The sequence below is a fragment of the Salvelinus sp. IW2-2015 genome, unplaced genomic scaffold, assembly GCF_002910315.2.
Source record: "Salvelinus sp. IW2-2015 unplaced genomic scaffold, ASM291031v2 Un_scaffold1262, whole genome shotgun sequence".
NCBI lineage: Eukaryota > Metazoa > Chordata > Actinopteri > Salmoniformes > Salmonidae > Salvelinus > Salvelinus sp. IW2-2015.
The window spans coordinates 17,963-36,632 of record NW_019942805.1 but is presented as its reverse complement, the minus strand read 5'-3'; the positions used below and the strand labels follow the sequence as shown (position 1 = coordinate 36,632).

General features: G+C 43.6%; 1 protein-coding gene across 1 annotated transcript in view; it reads right to left on the bottom strand.

Annotated features, from left to right (window-relative positions):
- The window catches only part of LOC112070221 (adenylate cyclase type 1-like), a gene marked incomplete at its 5' end in the record, with an annotated part of 65,648 nt that overhangs the window by 30,468 nt on the left and 16,510 nt on the right, over positions 1-18,670 (bottom strand). The window contains 5 exon segments of the mRNA XM_070438879.1: positions 1,041-1,196; positions 3,047-3,188; positions 4,042-4,200; positions 11,780-11,840; positions 11,843-11,915. Coding sequence (XP_070294980.1) covers positions 1,041-1,196; positions 3,047-3,188; positions 4,042-4,200; positions 11,780-11,840; positions 11,843-11,915 — 591 coding nt within the window.

The following is an 18,670-nucleotide window of genomic DNA, read 5'->3' as shown; positions in this document are numbered from 1 at the left end:
CACCAACACAGCTAACACAACACCAACACAGCTAACACAACACCAACACAGCTAACACAACACCAACACAGCTAACACAATCACTTCAAACTGAAGCTGGAAAGACCGCAAACTAGCTGCATTTCGTTTCGTTTGACCTGTTTTCTATTGACGTTTCTTTGTATATGTTCTTAAAAATGATTATTTTGACTGGCTGAGAAAAGCTGTCTGCCTGTCTGTCTCATGCCGACTCCTGACCCCTACACGTACATTATTATGGAGATCAAATTTAAATATTGAAACAACTTTGCAAATATCAGAGAGACAGACCACAAGTTTTATACAGCTCTCCGCTATTGAAAACCAATTGCTAATCTAAAAGAAATGGGAGATAATGTCTAGATGCGTTTTACAATGGAGATCAAATGTATAAATTGTCTGGCTGGGCTGATTAGACAGTGGATTACGCAGTGAGATGGAACAGAGCTTTAGCCGGTGGTAACTTGTGGAATAGACACCGGCTGGTTTTAACCAATCAGCGTCCATGATTAGACCCACCCGTTGTACAATGTAATATTATTGGGTGTCATAACGCTAGCATTAGCAGTGAGCTAGACAAAGCCCTGACAGTTATTAGAAGATTACACAGTTACAGGGCTATTCCTGACAGAGAAATGATGCCTCCACACACACACCAATCATAACACACTGAGTCATCACTGAGTCACAGTTTTCAACACACACCCACCCTATAATATAGCGGTTTGTTTTGGTGTTAGAGTTAGCAATGATATCTGTTGCCTTGGTTTTAACCAAGTTTCTGTAACTTACTCTGTGGATGAGTGTGTTGGCACAGGGAGGTTTATAGGAGTGATACAGATTAGCGTGTGTGTGTGTGTGTGTGTGTGTGTGTGTGTGTGTGTTCAGGATTAGGAAACCGAGCAGGATTTCACAGCTGGACATAAAAACCCGTTAAAAGGTTTTTAGCACTCAGACATATTATTTCCCAGAAATACGAATACACACACACAACACCCACACACTAACAGCAACACACACACCTTGTCATCGTCGTCGCAGGTCATGACGTTAGAGAAGGGGATCTCCGCCTTGAACATCTTCCTACAGTGCATGAGCTGAACAAGCAGGTAGCACACTGTCTTAAACTTCATCTTCTTGGCTGGCTTGATATCCGACAGGATCAACCCTGGGAAGATCTGAGGAGAGAAGGGAGAGAGAGGGAGAGGGGGAGAGAGGGGCAATAGAGGGAGCAGGTGGAGAGAAAGGGAGTGGACGAGAGGGCATAGGGACCAAAACACACCCAACCAGACCCACCGACACCGACAAAGAGAGGCGACAAGGAGAGAGGTAGGAAGAGGGGAGCGGAGCGGAGGGAGTGGTGGGAGGGAGAGAGGGAGAGGGGAACAGCGGGGGAAAGAGAGTGGTAAGTATTATCAGAGAAAGATCTTCAGCCTTTATAATAGAAACTCTATAACCAAGAGCCTATTAATGGTAGTGTTATTGTGATAGAGTCTATACTTAGTGTTATATAAGTCTATAACTGGTAGTGGTCTTATGTGATAACGTATATGGCTAGGTATGTTAATTAAACTTAGTGTTAGTGATATTAATGACTTGGTATAGTTAGATGTTCTGAGTAGATAATATGGTAAGGTTATGTGATAGAGTCTTATACTGATGATACTACTAGATATTTGCTCGATTAGGATTAGAGTCTATCAACTGGTTAGTGTTATGTGAAATAGGAGTTCATAAAACTGGTAGTGTTATGGGATAAGTCTATATATACTGGTAGTGTTATGTGATAGAAGCGTTGAAATAACCTAGGTAGTGTTATGTCGATAGTAGTCTTTAACTGGTAGTGACTATGGATTAGAGTTATACGTAGTGAGTATAGAGTCATATTAACATGTGTGTGTTATGTGATAGAGTCCTATAACTTAGTGTTAGTGTTACTGTCTCGAGAGTCCATATGCAGAACTAGGTGTAGTGCTTACTCGTTATAATAGGGTCGACCTCTAACTTGGTGTCGTTGATGTATTGATAGGAAGTCTAATAACATGGCGATGTCACGTGTATGAAGTCTGTCATAGAAACGTAGCCGAATACATACAGGCTCTTCCTAATCTTAGAACCCTGGTAGTGTTATGTGATAGAGTCTAATAACTGGTAGTGTTATGTGATAGAGTCTAATAACTGGATGATTCACCTGTATAATCTATGTGTATGATCCACATGTATGATCCACATGTATGATCTATGTGTGTGATCCACATGTATGATCCACATGTATGATCTATGTGTGTGATCCACATGTATGATCCACATGTATGATCTATGTGTATGATCCACATGTATAGAGCATTACTGGGACTAGGAGACACTGACCCACAGCTTAATAGGATAAATGACCTCATAGGATAAATAATTCAGTGGAATCATCATGCGTGAACTCCGGAGTTGAATCCTCCGCTGTCTAGAGTAGATTACACAGAATGGTGCAAAGGAAGTTGAAGTTGACTGATCTGGGCAACCCATAACCAAATCACACATGAGGGGTAACCAGCCACTGCATTAGGTTCTGAGTGGAGCACAGGAGATGTTGGACTAGTGTAGGTGGCAGGACCAGGATATGGACCCTGGTGCACTATAAAGGGAATAGGGTGCCATTTTGGATGAAAACAGTATGAGTCACTGTGTACCTTAAGTCTGTTGGAGGGTACAATGTAAGATTGTTGTGGTTGTGTGTTTGTGTATATACGGTTATTGGAATGTGTGTGTGTATGTGTAACGGATGTGAAATGGCTAGCTAGTTAGCGGGTACGCGCTAGTAGCGTTTCAATCAGTTACGTCACTTGCTCTGAAACCTAGAAGTAGTGTTGCCCCTTGCTCTGTAAGAGCCACGGCTTTTGTGGAGCGATGGGTAACGACGCTTCGTGGGTGTCAGTTGTTGATGTGTGCAGAGGGTCCCTGGTTCGCGCCCGTGTCGGGGCGAGGGGACGGTTTAAAGTTATACTGTTACATATGTGTGTGTGTGGTTGTGTACCTTTCGCCTGTGGGAGGGTACTATGAAGAAGGTCTCAATGTTGTGTTTCTGTAGGAAGGCGTGTCTATCATGGCCAAAGCCAGGCTCCACCTCATAGTCTCCATTCAAACACTCTAGAGTAGTCCTGGTTATGTGGACCTTACTGAGAGAGAGAGAGGGATGAGAAGGAAGGGGTATACAGGGAAAGTGGAGAGAGAGAGAGGTGGGGGGAGTAATTATGGATATGTAATTCATTAAAGGAGAATCAGAAACTGTTTTCATCTCTTCCAGGTTTGAGATAGATCATTAATCATTAATTACATTTCAGTTCATCTACTGAGCACACTGAGATTGGAATGAAATGGATCCCTACCCTGCTATCTCAGCTCATTAGCTGCTTCTTGTTTACTTGGCTCCTGAGTGACACAGCGGTCTGAGGCACTGCATCTCAGTGCTTTAGGCGTTACTACAGACACCCTGGTTCGAATCCAGGCTGTATCACAACCAGCCGTGACTGGGAGTCCCATAAGGCGGCGCACAATTAGCCCAGCATTGTACGGGTTTGGCCGGTGTAGGCCGTCATTGCAAATAAGAATTTGTTTTTAACTGACTTGCCTAGTTAAAAATAAGGTTAAATAAAATTTAAAAAATACTTTAATTGCATTGAATTGAAAGCAATCCCCTTTTTGTACACTCAACATTTCACGACTCTAGGACCAATAAAATGCATTTAAAATAGCTTCTGTAGTTTTGTGACTGTATGTTCATAAATAGTAAAAATGCTTTTGAAGTTTCAGTTTTGGAGATACAAGGCTTTCTTTCAATAGCGAGACAATTCTTCCCCAAAAGAGCTTGACAAAACATTCCATGTCATCAATATGTGGCGTTTCCCAAATTACACCTTACTCCCTATATATGGGCTATTCATGGGCTCTGGTCAAAAATAGTGCACTACCGTATATAGGGAATAGGGAGCCATTTAGGACTCAGACATAGTTTCCAGTAGTCATACATACCCAGGCAGTCCTCCTGCCTCCATCACATTGGCCAGAGTGACATCATTGGACCAGACATCATACTGCCACTTCCGGAGTCCCAGAACCCCACAGAGTACCCGACCCGTGTGCAGACCCACACGCATGTTCAGATCCACCTCTGTAGCCTCCACCACAGACCTAGGAAGAGATAGAAACCTTGTGAAATGTAAATCACTTTAAAATCTTAAACTAACAAGTGGTATGCTTTTGCCCTTTACTTTAACAACGGGTACGGCCCTGAGTATGCACTCTTAGAAGTAAAGGTGACTGGAAGAACCTTTGGGGGTTTTAAAAATTGCCTTTCCAGTTTAAAAGGTTCCTCAAGGAACCCCTCTGAAAAGGGTCTTCGAGGAACCCCTCTGAAAAGGGTCTTCGAAAAACCCCTCTGAAAAGGGTTTTCGAAAAACCCCTCTGAAAAGGGTCTTCGAAAAACCCCTCTGAAAAGGGTCTTCAAGGAACCACTCTGAAAAGGGTCTTCGAGGAACCCCTGTGTAAAAGGGTCTTAGAGGAACCCCTCTGAAAAGGGTTTTTGAGGAACTCCTCTGAAAAGGGTCTTCGAGGAACCCCTCTGAAAAGGGTCTTCGAGGAACCCCTCTGAAAAGGGTCTTTGAGGAACCCCTCTGAAAAGGGTCTTCGTGGAACCCCTCTGAAAAGGGTCTTCGAGGAACCCCTCTGAAAAGGGTTTTTGAGGAACTCCTCTGAAAAGGGTCTTCGAGGAACCCCTCTGAAAAGGGTTTTCGAGGAACCCCTGTATAAAAGCTCAAACCAGAACCTTATTGTGAAGGGAGGGGTCACATTTCTTACCTTTTTAATAATATATTGTAGAGGTGACAGTCTATCAGAAAATTGGAGGTGTAGCTTATTTGAGGCGTGGCTTTCAGACAGTTCTTTTTGGACACCCTTTTTGTTAAATGTTATTCCTGTTCATCATGCTAAGTTTCTACACCGCAAACTTAAATGTTCCTTTAATATGTATGCATATTACATAGTGCTGGGAAACTGTGGCTTCATGAACCCTTTGGGCCTTTCACGAAATTCTGCTGGAAATTTTGTAATTATTCGGAGCGTTTAACAGAGTGCATATTAGTGACATCTGCTGGTCAGGAATAAATATCAGCATGTTTGATGTTTAAATAGACTTGTTTTCCCATTGCATCCATCAAAACTTTGTCGCGCAATGGACAGATGTGTGCGTTGGTACACTCATTTTAGTTGTGGAGTTCCAGGTTCCGTGATATTATTTAGGACGCTGAAGACAAAAGACTACCATAGGCTACAATAAATAAAACAAAGTATTTGAACAACAATGGGAAGATCATTTTTCAACCATAGCCAGGATTGGATCTTGTGCCTATGCTGGTGTCTGATCCCAAATCCCCATCCCTACCTGCTGAACTACCATTCAGGACCTATAACCTCAAACAAATCTAAGTAAATTGGTAAATAAGCTGTCCAGTAGAGGTTGGTGTTTGAAAGCAACTTTGCATCGAAGAAAGCATCCTTGCCGGGGCGAAATCAGCGGGATCTTGCATTTTGCAACACACCGTTAGAAAATGCATGTGATCGAATGACGCTTCAGAAGTCATCGATCGCGTGGTAATGTTACTTTGAAGCTCTCTGTCTATGCTTTGAAGCGAGCAACCTAGTTAAAAAATTAATAAAAAACATTTACAAAAGATGGCTCCATTGAATGATTTAGGATGTTAAATAAAAAACTGAACAGCCTATGCTTATCGAAATTCATCATTTAAAAGTTAGAAATACAATGTAGCTAGTGTATCAAAGAAAACATTATTTTATTTTTATATCGATTCAATCCTATACCTCCACAAGATGAGAGACTCACTCGCCACTGCTCTTCAGGCTGAGCCACCTGTCAGGTGAGAAATACAGAAGAATATCTAGACTAAGTCTGTAAGTCATGTCTGGCAGCAGAGGTCGATGTTTTGGAAACCACAGTGGGATCCACTGAGGGACCAAACAAAGCTCTGTACGTCATTTATTACATGGTAACTACTTTTCTTTGGGTTTGAATTAAACTTTTTTAACTCACTTTTACATATTAACAAAATGTGATAATTATCAATAGCAACTACCAGAGTTGTTCACATTTACAATCACTGTTTGAGAAATAAAACACAGTGCTAAGATTTCAGAATAGATTCCTCTGCTAAGAAGGTGAAATGTCTAGATTTAAAAAAAAAACTCCGGCAGGGGACGGCATTCTTTCTTCCAAGTTCCGACATTTGACAGATATGTAGTGTGACGTGCGAAGCTTTTAACATCATCATCACATGGTATTGTTTCTTCGATACAAGCATCGTTACGTTGTGTCGAATCCAGGCCCCCAGCGTCACAAGCTCTGCTGGTTGGCTACTGCGTAGCAACCTAGCGGTGCCAAAAGCCCTGATCTGCCCTATAAAGCCTATCTAAATTATAATCACCAGAACAGCCAAACACATTGTTTTTAGATGATCGTTTTAGGCTCTAAAATGTGTGGGGAACAATTTTAAGTTCACAACAAATGGAGATATTTCATTAAATAATGATCCATTCTGACTACTACATTTGTCATCACACAGCACTACGTGCTGACACAGACCAATGACGGGCCGGCTGGCTACGAAGAGGATCCTGGCTGACTCTCTCAGGCAGGATTGAAATGAATACATTGACCATGATCCTTTGCTAGTTACGGTTATTTTCATGATCCTTGGCGCTTCAAATTGAAAAACTTCCGGCTTCATGCGCCAAAAGGAGTTTTCCATTGGAATACATGGATGACGTCAGCGCTATCACTATCAACTGGTTTTAATGTCTATGGTTGAATCAGTAGTGCTTTGAAAACTGCATCGGAGCATCAGTGCTCCGGTATGAATCGTCCCATCACTACATATTCTAATATAATAATAATATTAACATCGCTAATTACATAAATGAATAAAATGGTAACTATTACAACTTTGGGATTTACATGGACTCTTAAGGAATTTATACACCTCTGTAAGGATCATTGAAGCTACAATACTGTCAGTGTTCAACCTTAACATGTGATGACAATACACCAGTCTCAATCTTGTTTTATGCTAAGAGTTTCAAAAATGAGAACCAAGCTGTAACGGTTGTCAATGTCGTTCTCCTCCTCGGACGAGGAGGAGCATGGATCGGACCAAGATGCGGAGTAGGAGGTATTCATGATTTTAATGGCAAACCAACAAACACTACAAATAAACAAAACAACAAACGTGACTAACCTGCAACAGTCCTGTGTGGCCCAAACGCTAACACAGGAGACAAACACCCACAAAACACCAGTGAAACCCTGGCTGCCTTAGTATGACTCTCAATCAGAGACAAACGATACACACCTGTCTCTAATTGAGAATCATACCAGGCCGAACACAAAAACCCAACATAGAAATAGAAAACATAGACTGCCCACCCAACACTCACGCCCTGACCAATAAAGACATACAAAACAAGAGAAAACAGGTCAGGAACGTGACACAAGCTTCTAAAAAGGTAATTTCAGCCCCCTAGTCTTGGAATTCCCTCCAAGGCAACCTAAAAGTCCAGGACCTGGTGTCCCTGGAGGAGTTCAAAGGACAAATAGATGAACAGAAATGCAATCATTTCTAGCTACTAGCTTGCGTTGCCTTATGTAAGGAAACACACACACATATCCACTGTTTGTTTGCTATTGAATATGTGCTGTTGTCTTCTGTCTGTGTTGTCCATTTTGTCTTACATTGTTTTTTTTGTTTTTTTTATCCCAGCCACCAGAAGCTTTTTGCCGCTAAAACGGCCTAGCCTGGTTAAATACACCAAAGGTGCAAATATGAACAATTGACCAATGGCAATGGTTCCTTGAGGAACTCCAGTTGTTCCTTGAGGATCTCAGGGGTTCCTCGGGTCACCACTAATTCCAAGAGTGGATCACTGCTACTCCAAGGCCCTCCACCGCCCTCCTTTCAGCAAATCTGACCACGACTCCCTTTTGCTCCTGCCTTCCTATTAGCAGAAACTCAAAAGAGGATGGACCCGTGCTAAGGACTATTCAATGCTGGTCTGACCAATCGGAATCCATGCTTCAAGATTGTTTTGATCACGCGGACTGGGATATGTTCCGGGTAGCATCAGAGAATAACATAGACGTATACGCTGATTCGGTGAGTGAGTTTATAAGGAAGTGTATAGGAGATGTTGTTCCCACTGTGACTATTAAAACCTAACCTAACCAGAAACCGTGGAGAGATGGCGGCATTCACGCAAAACTGAAAGCGCGAACCACCGCATTTAACCATGGAAAGGTGACTGGGATTATGGCCGAATACCAGCAGTGTAGTTATTCCCTCCGCAAGGCAATCAAAGAAGTGAAATGTCAGTACAGAGACAAAGTGGAGTCGCAATTCAACGGCTCAGACACGAGACATATGTGACAGGGTCTACAGACAATCACGGACCACAAAAGGAAAACCAGCCACGTCACGGACACCGACGTCTTGTTTCCAGTCAAACTAAACACCTTCTTTGCCCGCTTTGAGGATAATACAGTGCCACCGATGGGATCCGCTACCAAGGACTGTGGGCTCACCTTCTCCGTGGCCGACGTAAGTAAGACATTCAAACGTGTTAACCCTCGCAAGACTGCCAGCCCAGACAGCATCCCTAGCCGTGTCCTCAGAGCATGTGCAGACCAGCTGGCTGGTGTGTTTACGGACATATTCAATCTCTCCCTATCCCAGTCTGCTGTCCCCACATGCTTCAACAATAGTAGGCAAGTATAAACACCATGGGACCACGAAGCTGTCATACCACTCAGGAAGGAGACGGTTCTGTCTCCTAGAGATGAACATACTTTGGTGTGAAAAGTGCAAATCAATCCCAGAACAACAGCAAAGGACCTTGTGAAGATGCTGGAGGAAACAAAAGTACAAAAGTATCTATATCCACAGTAAAACGAGTCCTATATCAACATAACTGTCACGATCGTCTTGCGGAGAGAGAGTGGACCAAGGCGCAGCGTGTGCAAAATACATTCTCTTTATTTGAGAAGGGAAAAAACACGCAACAAACACTATAACAAACTGAAACAAAACAACAAACAATCGTGAAGCTATAGACGTAAGTGCACACACAAGCTACAAACGTACAACATAGACAATTACCCACATTAACCTAGTGCCTATGGCTGTCTTAAATATGGCTCCCAATCAGAGACAATTAATGACATCTGTCTCTGATTGAGAACCATTCAGGCAGCCATAGACACAGCTAGACACCTACACTAAACACAAACCCATKTACTCTACTTAACCCCCTAAACCATACAACCACCCTAGACAATACAAAAACACATACATTCCCCATGTCACACCCTGACCTAACTAAAATAATAAAGGAAACAAAGAATACTAAGGCCAGGGCGTGACAATAACCTGAAAGGCCGCTCAGCAAGGAAGAAGCCACTGCTCCAAAACCGCCATAATAAAGCCAGACTACGGTTTGCAACTGCACATAGGGACAAAGATCGTACTTTTTGGAGAAATGTCCTCTGGTCTGATGAAACAAAAATAAAACTGTTTGGCCATAATGACCATCGTTATGTTTGGAGGAAAAAGGGGGAGGCTTGCAAGCCGAAGAACACCATCCCAACCGTGGAGCACGGGGGTGGCAGCATCATGTTGTGGGGGTGCTTTGCTGCAGGAGGGACTGGCATCATAAGGAAGGGAAATCATGTGGATATATTGAAGCAACACTCAAGACATCAGTCAGGAAGTTAAAGCTTGGTCGCAAATAGGTCTTCCAAATGGACAAATGACCCCAAGCATACTTCCAAAGTTGTGGCAAAATGGCTTAAGGACAACAAAGTCAAAGTATTGGAGTGGCCATCACAAAGCCCTGACCTCAATCCTATAGAAAATGTGTGGGCAGAACTGAAAAGGTGTGCGAGCAATAGGCTCCAAACCTGATTCAGTTACACCTGCTCTGTCAGGAGGAATGGGCCAAAATTCACCCAACTTATTGTGGGAACTTGTGGGAAGGCTACCCGAAACATTTGACCCAAGTTAATAATTTAAAGGCAATGCTACCAAATACTAATTGGTGTATGTAAACTTCTGACCCACTGAGAATGTGATGAAAAAATAAAAGCTGAAATAAATCATTCTCTCTACTATTATTCTGACATTTCACATTCTTAAAATTAAGTGGGGATCCTAAGTGACCTAAGACAGGGAATTTATACTGGGATTAAATGTCAGGAATTGTGGAAAACTGAGTTTAAATGTATTTGGCTAAGGTGTATGTAAACTTCCGACTTCAACTGTATCCTTATTCCATTCCTTTACTTAGATGTGTGTGCATTAGGTAGTTGTTGTGGAATTGTTAGATTAGATGTTGGATATTGCTGCAACGTCGGAACTAGAAGCACAAGCAGTTCGCTACACTCGCAATAACATCTTCTAACCATGTGTATGTGACCAATAAAATTTGATTTTATTTGTAGCGGCTGATACCTACCTGTGTGTGTGTTGTGTGTGTGTGTGTGTGTGTGTTGTGTGTGTGGTGTTGTGTGTGTGTGTGTGTTGTGTGTGTGTGTTGTGTGTGTGTGTGTGGGGTGTGTGTCTGTGTTGTACGTGCGTGCATGTGTCCAGTCCCTGTCTTAGTGGTATGGCTTTGAAGAGATAAAGTGGGACTATTTCCACCACAGTCTCTCCTTTCCTCCACATGAGTATATATAGAGGGAGAGAAGGGGATCTAGAGGGAGAGGGTGGATAATTCAAGAAGAGAAAGAAAGAGAGGGCCATATGGAATTGAGAGAGAAAGAGAGGACCATAAGGAATAGAGAGAGGAAGAGAGGACCATATGGAATAGAGGAGAAAGAGAGGACCATATGGAATAGAGAGAAAAGAGAGGACCATATGGAATAGAGAGAGAGAAGAGAGGACCATATGGAATAGAGAGAGGAAGAGAGGACATATGGAATAGAGAGAGAAATGAGAGAGAAGGGGGAGAGTAGTGTGTATGAGCGAGGTGAGGAGAGAGGACAATTTATGAGCAAGGGAGGAGAGAGATGTGAATGAGGGAGGGAAGAGAGAGGAGTGTGTATGAGCGAGGTGAGGAGAGAGTACTGTGTATGAGCAAGGGAAGAGAGGGGAGTGTGTATGAGCAAGGGAAGAGATAGGACTGTGTATGAGCGAGGTGAGGAGAGAGGACAATTTATGAGCAAGGGAGGAGAGAGGAGTGTGTATGAGCGAGGTGAGGAGAGAGGACAATTTATGAGCAAGGGAGGAGAGAGGAGTGTGTATGAGAGGGTGAGGGAGGAGAGAGGAGTGTGTATAAGAGAGGTGAGGGAGGAGAGAGGAGTGTGTATGAGAGAGGTGAGGGAGGAGAGAGGAGTGTGTATGGCAACACTTGTACTGGGTGATAATGAGCTCCAGCATTGACAACCATCCGCTCACAGAAAGACAGGAACAACACAACAGCAGAAATGCTCTGCTCTGCTTCTCATTTTGGAGTATGGGATCAACACTGTGACACTATGTCTCTCTGAGTGAGTGTGTGTGTGTGTGTGTGTGTGGTGTTGGTGTGTGTGGTGTGTGTGTGTGTGTGTGTGTGTGGTGTGTGTGTGTGTGTGTGTGTGTGTGTGTGTGGTGTGTGTGTGTGTGTGTGTGGTGTGTGTGTGTGTGTGTTTGGGTGTGTGTGTGGTCAGTGCAGACTCACCGTGATAGTGTCGATCATGTCCAGGCCCATCTCTACACAACAGTGTGCATGGTTGCCTTGGGTTGGGTCAGACCTGACACACAGTAGTAACAGTCCCCCAGAATCTTTATACGCCTACAGTGGTTCTCCTGGAGAGACGAGGGGGAGGGGTAGAGGAGAGTGAGGAAGAGGAGGGGGAGGAGGGGTGAGGGAGAGGAAGAGCAGGGTAGAGGAGAGAGGGGGAGAGGGGGACAGAGTGGTGGAAGAGGAGAGGAGAGAAGAGAGAGGGTGGAAGAGTGGGGAGAGAGAGAAGCGAGACAGGAGAAAATGGAGAGGTGATGAAATGGGGAGAAGAGAAACAGAGGACAATGGAGAGGTGAAGAAATGGGAGGAAGAGAGACAGAGGACAATGGGAGGTGAAAAGAATGGGGAGGAAGAGAGACAGAGGGCAATGGAGAGGTGAAGAAATGGGGAGGAAGAGACAGAGGGCAATGGAGAGGTGAAGAAATGGGGAGGAAGAGAGACATGAATTTTCATGATTGCAAACAGTGATGATCAAAAAAGGGTCCTTCTCAGTCAAAACCTGTAACAGGGCTTCTCATGATAAACCTGTAACAGGGCTTCCATGATAAACCTGTAACAGGGGCTTCCATGATACAACTGTAACAGGCTTCCATGATAAACCTGTAAGGGCTTCCATGATAAACCTGGAACAGGGCTTCATGATAACACCTGATAACAGGGTTCCATGATAAACCTGAACAGGGCTTCCATGATAAACCTGACAGGGCTTCCATGATACCTGTAACAGGGCTTCTGATAAACCTGTAACAGGGTTCCATGATAAACCTGTAACAGGGCTTCATGATAAACTGTAAGAGGCTTCATGATAACCTGTAACAGGGCTTCCATGTAAACTGTAACAGGTTCCATGATAAACCTGTAACAGGGCTTCCATGATATGTCTTCCTGTTGCAGGGCTTCCATGATATGTCTTCCTGTTGCAGGGCTTCCATGATAAACCTGTAGCAGAGCATCCATGATAAACCTTTTCAAGTTTCAAGTTTTATTAGTCATATGTACAGGATACACATGGTATACACTGTCCAAAGAAATGCTTACTAGCAGGTTCCTTCTCGACAAACAACAATAAGAAATGATAAAATATAAGAATATGAACATAAAGTAAATGCCTCAGTGGAATATAATAAACATTTTAGCATCAGTATAATACATGAAGGCACAATTCATAGTCCAAAATGTACACTTGTTTTGGGGAAGGGGGAGTTGTTAGGCAAGTGTTTAAATAGTGAAGTATTTAGCATAATATTAAGTCTGGTAAGTGTGGTGTGCGTGTGTGGATGAGTGTCTGTTCTGTCTGTCTGTCTGCCTGTCTGTCTGTCTGTCTGTCTGTCTGTCCTGTCTGTCTGTCTGTCTGTCTGTCTGTCTGTCTGTCTGTCTGTCTGTCTGTTCTGTCTGTCTGTCTGTCTCTGTCTCTGTCTCTGTCTCTGTCTCTGTGTCTGTGTCTGTGTCTGTGTCTGGTGTCTGTGTGTGTGTGTGTGTGTGTGTGTGTGTGTGTGTGGGGGACACGGAGACAAAGATTGTACTTTTTGGAGAAATATCCTCTGGTCTGATGAAACAAAAATAGAACTGTTTGGCCATAATGGCCATCGTTATGTTTGGAGGAAAAAGGGGGAGGCTTGCAAGCCGAAGAACAACATCCCAACAGTGAAGCACGGGGGGTGGAGCATCATGTTGTGGGGTGCTTTGCTGCAGGAGGGACGGGTGCACTTCACAAAATAGATGGCATCATGAGGTAGGTAAATTATGTGGATATATTGAAGCATCAGTCAGGAAGTTAAAGCATGGTCGCAAATGGGTCTTCCAAATGGCAATGACCCCAAGCATACTTCCAAAGTTGTGGCAGAATGGCTTAAGGACAACAAAGTCAAGGTATTGGAATTGCCATCACAAAGCCTGACACTCAATCCCATAGAAAATGTGTGGGCAGAACTGAAAAAGCGTGTACGAGCAAGGAGGCCTACAAACCTGACTCAGTTACACCAGCTCTGTCAGGAGGATGGGGCCAAAACTTACTTGTGGGAAGCTTGTGGAAGGCTACCCGAAACATTTGACCCAAGTTAAATAATTTAAAGGCAATGCTACTGTCACGCTCGTCGTTAAAGGGAGACCAAGGTGCAGCGTGGTGAACGTACATGTTCTTTTATTTCGAAAAATGTCGCCAACAAAACAAGAAATAACAAAAATGACCGTGAAGCTTACAAGGGCTATAGTGCCCCTAACATAGACAACTTCCCACAATGACAAAATCGGAAAAGGCTGCCTAAGTATGATTCCCAATCAGAGACAACGATAGACAGAACTACAAAAACATAGAAAACCCGAACATAGAATGCCCACCCAAACCAAAAAGAGACAAAAAAGGCTCTCTAAGGTCAGGGCATGACAGCTACCAAATACTAATTGAGTGTATGTAAACTTCTGACCCACTGGGAATGTGATCAAATAAATAAAAGCTGAAATAAATCATTCTCTGTAATATTATTCTGACATTTCACATTCTTAAAATGAAGTGGTGATAACTGACCTAAGACAGGGAATTCTTACTAGGATTAAATGTCAGGAATTGTGAAAAACTAAGGTGTATGTAAACTTCCGACTTCAACTGTAACAATTCATAACAATAAACACAAGGATAAAAGTAAAATAATGGAATTAATAAATACTAAATATTAGGATGAGCAACGTCGGAGTGAGATAAACTAGAATACTGTAGAGTACAGCATGTACATATGTAAATGTGTAAATGTGTAAAACAGTATGTAAACATTATTAAAGTGACCAGTGTTCCATTATTAAAGTGACCAGTGATTCCATATCTATGTACATAGGGCAGCACCCTCTAAGTTACCTTGTTGAGTAACCGGGTGGCAGCCAGCTAGTGACAGTGACTAAGTTCAGGGCAGAGTACTGGGTGGAGGCTGGCTAGTGATGGCTATTTAACAGTCTGATTGCCTTAAGATAGAAGCTATTTTCAGTCTTTTGGTCCCAGCTTTGATGCACCTGTACTGACGTCGCCTTCTGGATTATAGCTGAGTGAACAGGCCGTGGCTCGGGTGGTTGATGTCCTTGATGATCTTTTTGGCCTTCCTGTGACATCAACTGCTGTAGGTGTCAAGGAGGGCAGGCAGTGTATCCCAGGTGATGCATTAGGCAGACCGCACCACCTTCTGGAAAGCTCTGCGGTTGTGGTGGTGCAGTTGCCGTACCAGGCTGTGATACCGACCGACAGGATGCTCTCAATGGTGCATCTGTAAAAGTTTGTGAGGGTCTTCACCACACTGTCTGTGTGGGTGGACCATTTCAGATTATCAGTGATGTGTATGAAGCATTTCACCTTCTCCACTGCGGTCCCATCGATGTGGACGTGGGTGTGCTCCCTCTGCTGTCTCCTGAAGTCCGCGATCAGCTCCTTTGTTTTGTTGACGTTGAGGTTATTTTCCTGGAACCACTCCGCCAGGGTCCTCACCTCCTCCCTGTAGGCTGTCTCGTCATTGATGGTAATCAGGCCTACTGCTGTTGTGTCATCTAGAAACTTCATGATTGAATTGGAGGCGTGCGTGGCCACGCAGAGTTGTAGAAAATGAACAGCATTCTTACATAGCTATTGTCCAGATGGGATAGGGCAGTGTGCAGTGTGATGGCAATTGCATCGTCTGTGGATCTATTGGGATGGTATGAAAATTGAAGTGGGTCTAGGGTGTCAGGTAAGGTGGAAGTGATATAATCTTTAACTAGTCTATGAAAGCACTTCATGATGACAGAAGTGAGTGCTATGGTGTCGATAGTTATTTAGTTTAGTTACTTTTGCCTTTTTGGGTACAGGAACAATGTTGGACATCTTAAAGCAAGTGGGGACAGCAGACTGAAATAGGGAGAGATTGAATATGTCTATAAACACTCCAGCCAGCTGGTCTGCGCATGGTCTGAGAATGCGGCTAGGGATGCCATCTGGGCCGGCAGCCTTGTGAGGGTTAACACACTTAAATGTCTTACTCAAATCGACCATGAAGAACGAGAGCCCACAGTCTTTGGGAGCGGGCCGCGTCAGTGGCGCTGTGTTATCCTCAAAGCGGGCGAAGAAGGTGTTTAGCTTGTTCGGGAGCAAGACATCGGTGTCCGCAACATGGCTGGTTTTCCTTTGTAATACGTGATTGTCTGGAGTCCCTGCCACATATGTCACATGTCTGAGCCCTTGAATTGCGACTACACTATGTCTTTCTACTGACGTTTGGCCTGTTTGATTGTCTTACGGAGGGCATAACTGCACTGTTTGCCACATATCAACAGTTTTTGGTTAGGTTTTAATAGTCACAGTGGGAACAACATCCCCTATACAATTCCTGATGAACTCAGTCACTGTGTCAGTGTATACGTCAATGCTATTCTCAATGGCAACCCGGAATATATCCCAGTCCGCATGATCAAAACAATCTTGAAGCATGGATTCCAATGGGTCAGAACAGAGTTGAATAGACCTTAGCATGGGTACTTCCTGCTTGGAGCAGAATGGAGATGTGATCTGATTTGCCGAAAGGAGGGTGAGGGAGTGCCTTGTAACCATCCCAGAAGGGAGAGTAACAATGGTTGAGAGTTTTTGAAGCGCGAGTACTACAGGCAATGTGTTGATAGAACTTCGGTAGCGTTTTCCTCAAATTTGGTTTGTTAAAGTTCCCAGCTACAATAAATGCATCCTCGGGATATGTGGTTTCCAGTTTTCACAAAGTCCAGTGTAGTTCCTTGAGGGCCGTCGTGGTATCGGCTTGAGGGGGAATATATAAGGCTGTGACTCTAACCAAAGAGAATTCTCTTGGGACACAATATGGTTGGCATTTGATTGTGAGGTATTCTAGGTTGGTTGAACAAAAGTTATCACAATGTAATAACGGAGCTGTGAGTCGGGAAGCAGGTGCAGGTGAAACGTTTAATAAAACAACAAAACCAGTAACAAGTCAATACCATAAGGCTACACGCCAGTAAACAAGAACAATACCAACTGGTGAAAAAACATAAGTGAGTGACATATAAAGGGGAGGAAAGAATGAAGGGAATGAAGTCCAGGTGTGTGCAATGATGAATCCCAGGACCTGTGGTTAGTATTCTGGCAACGTCGTATGCCGGAGGGGAGGAGCAGGAGAAGATGTGATAAACAATCACACAATGAAAAGTTAATCATGAAACATACTCATCCACCTTTCTTCTTCCCGGAGAGTTCTTTATTCCTGTCTACTGAGAACCCATCTGGCTGTATGGACGGGGACAGTATATCCGGAGAGAACCATGATTCCGTGAAACAGAGTATGTTACAGTCCCTGATGTCTCTCTGGAAGGATATCTTCGCCCTGAGCTTGTCTACTTTATTGTCCAGGGACTGAACATTCAAGAGTAATATACTGGATGGTGTGCAAGCCTCCTGAGTCGGACTAGAAGTCCACTCCGACTGCCTCTTTCTGGCTGTATATAATAAAATAAATCAAATTCTGGGCAAATAATGTAAGAAATAACACAAAAAACATATACACTTCAAAGTTCCTTAGGAGCTAGAACCAGAGTTTTCATGTGTCTGTCAGCGCCATGACAAAGTCTGATTGGCTGGGCCTGCCTCCCTAGTGGGTGGGCTTGGCTGCCAAGTGGGTGGGCTTATGCCCTTCCAGGCCCACCCATGGTTGCACCCCTGCCCAGTCATGTGAAATCCATAGATTAGGGCTTAATGAATGTATTTCAACTGACTGATTTCCTTATATGAACTGTACTGTAACTCAGTAAAATCTTTGAAACTGTTGCATGTTGAGTTTATATTTTTGTTCAGTGTAATTAAGCAATAAGGCCTGAGGGGCTGTGGTATATGACTAATATACAATGGCTAAGGGCTGTTCTTAGCACGATGCAACGTGGAGTGCCTGGATACAGCCCTTAGCCCTGGTATATTGGTCATACAGTAGTACTAACACAAACCACCACACGCACTGGCACTTGCCTGCCTCTCCACGAACCCAAAGGCTCTTTTTAAGGGCCACCTAATAAATGCAAATAAGTGTGTGTGTGTCGGGAGGGGGCTGTCAAAACTATAAACAAAATAATGGTAAAAATATCTGCTCCGGGATGCAAACCCGCAATGTTCTGATACACAAGCGGTAACTTTAACCATTGCACTATGATGCCTGTTCTTAACACATTGACCTCAACAAACCGTTTAAATGTCTGGAAGTGTTCATTCACTAAGTAGTGATTTCACGTTTATTTATATTGTTTGGTTAAAATACACTATATATACAAAAGTATGTGGACACCCCTTGAAATTAGTGGATTCGCCAATTTAAGCCACACCTGTTGCTGACAGGTGTATAAAATTGAGCACACAGCCATCTCAATAAACAAACATTGTCAGCAGAATGGCCTTACTGAAGAGCTCAGTTACTTTTTAGTCACTTCCTCAACAAGTCACTTCCTCAAATTTCTGCCCTGCTAGAGCTGCCCTGGTAAACTGTAAGTGATGTTATTGTGAAGTGGAAACGTCTAGGAGCAACACCGGCTCAGCTGCGATATAGTAGGCCACACAAGCTCACAGAACGGGACCGCCGAGTCCTGAAGTGTGTAACATGTAAAAAGGGGTCTTAGGGACCAAGCCAAATTGGAAGCTTCATGAAATGGGTTTCCTTCGTCGAGCAGCCGCACACAAGCCTAAGATCACCATGCAGAAAGAAAAGCATCGGCTGGAGTGGTGTAAAGATTGCCGCATTTGGACTCTGGAGCAGTGAAAACGCGTTCTCTGGAGGGATGAGTCACCATCTGGCAGTCCGACGGACAAATCTGGTTTTGGCAG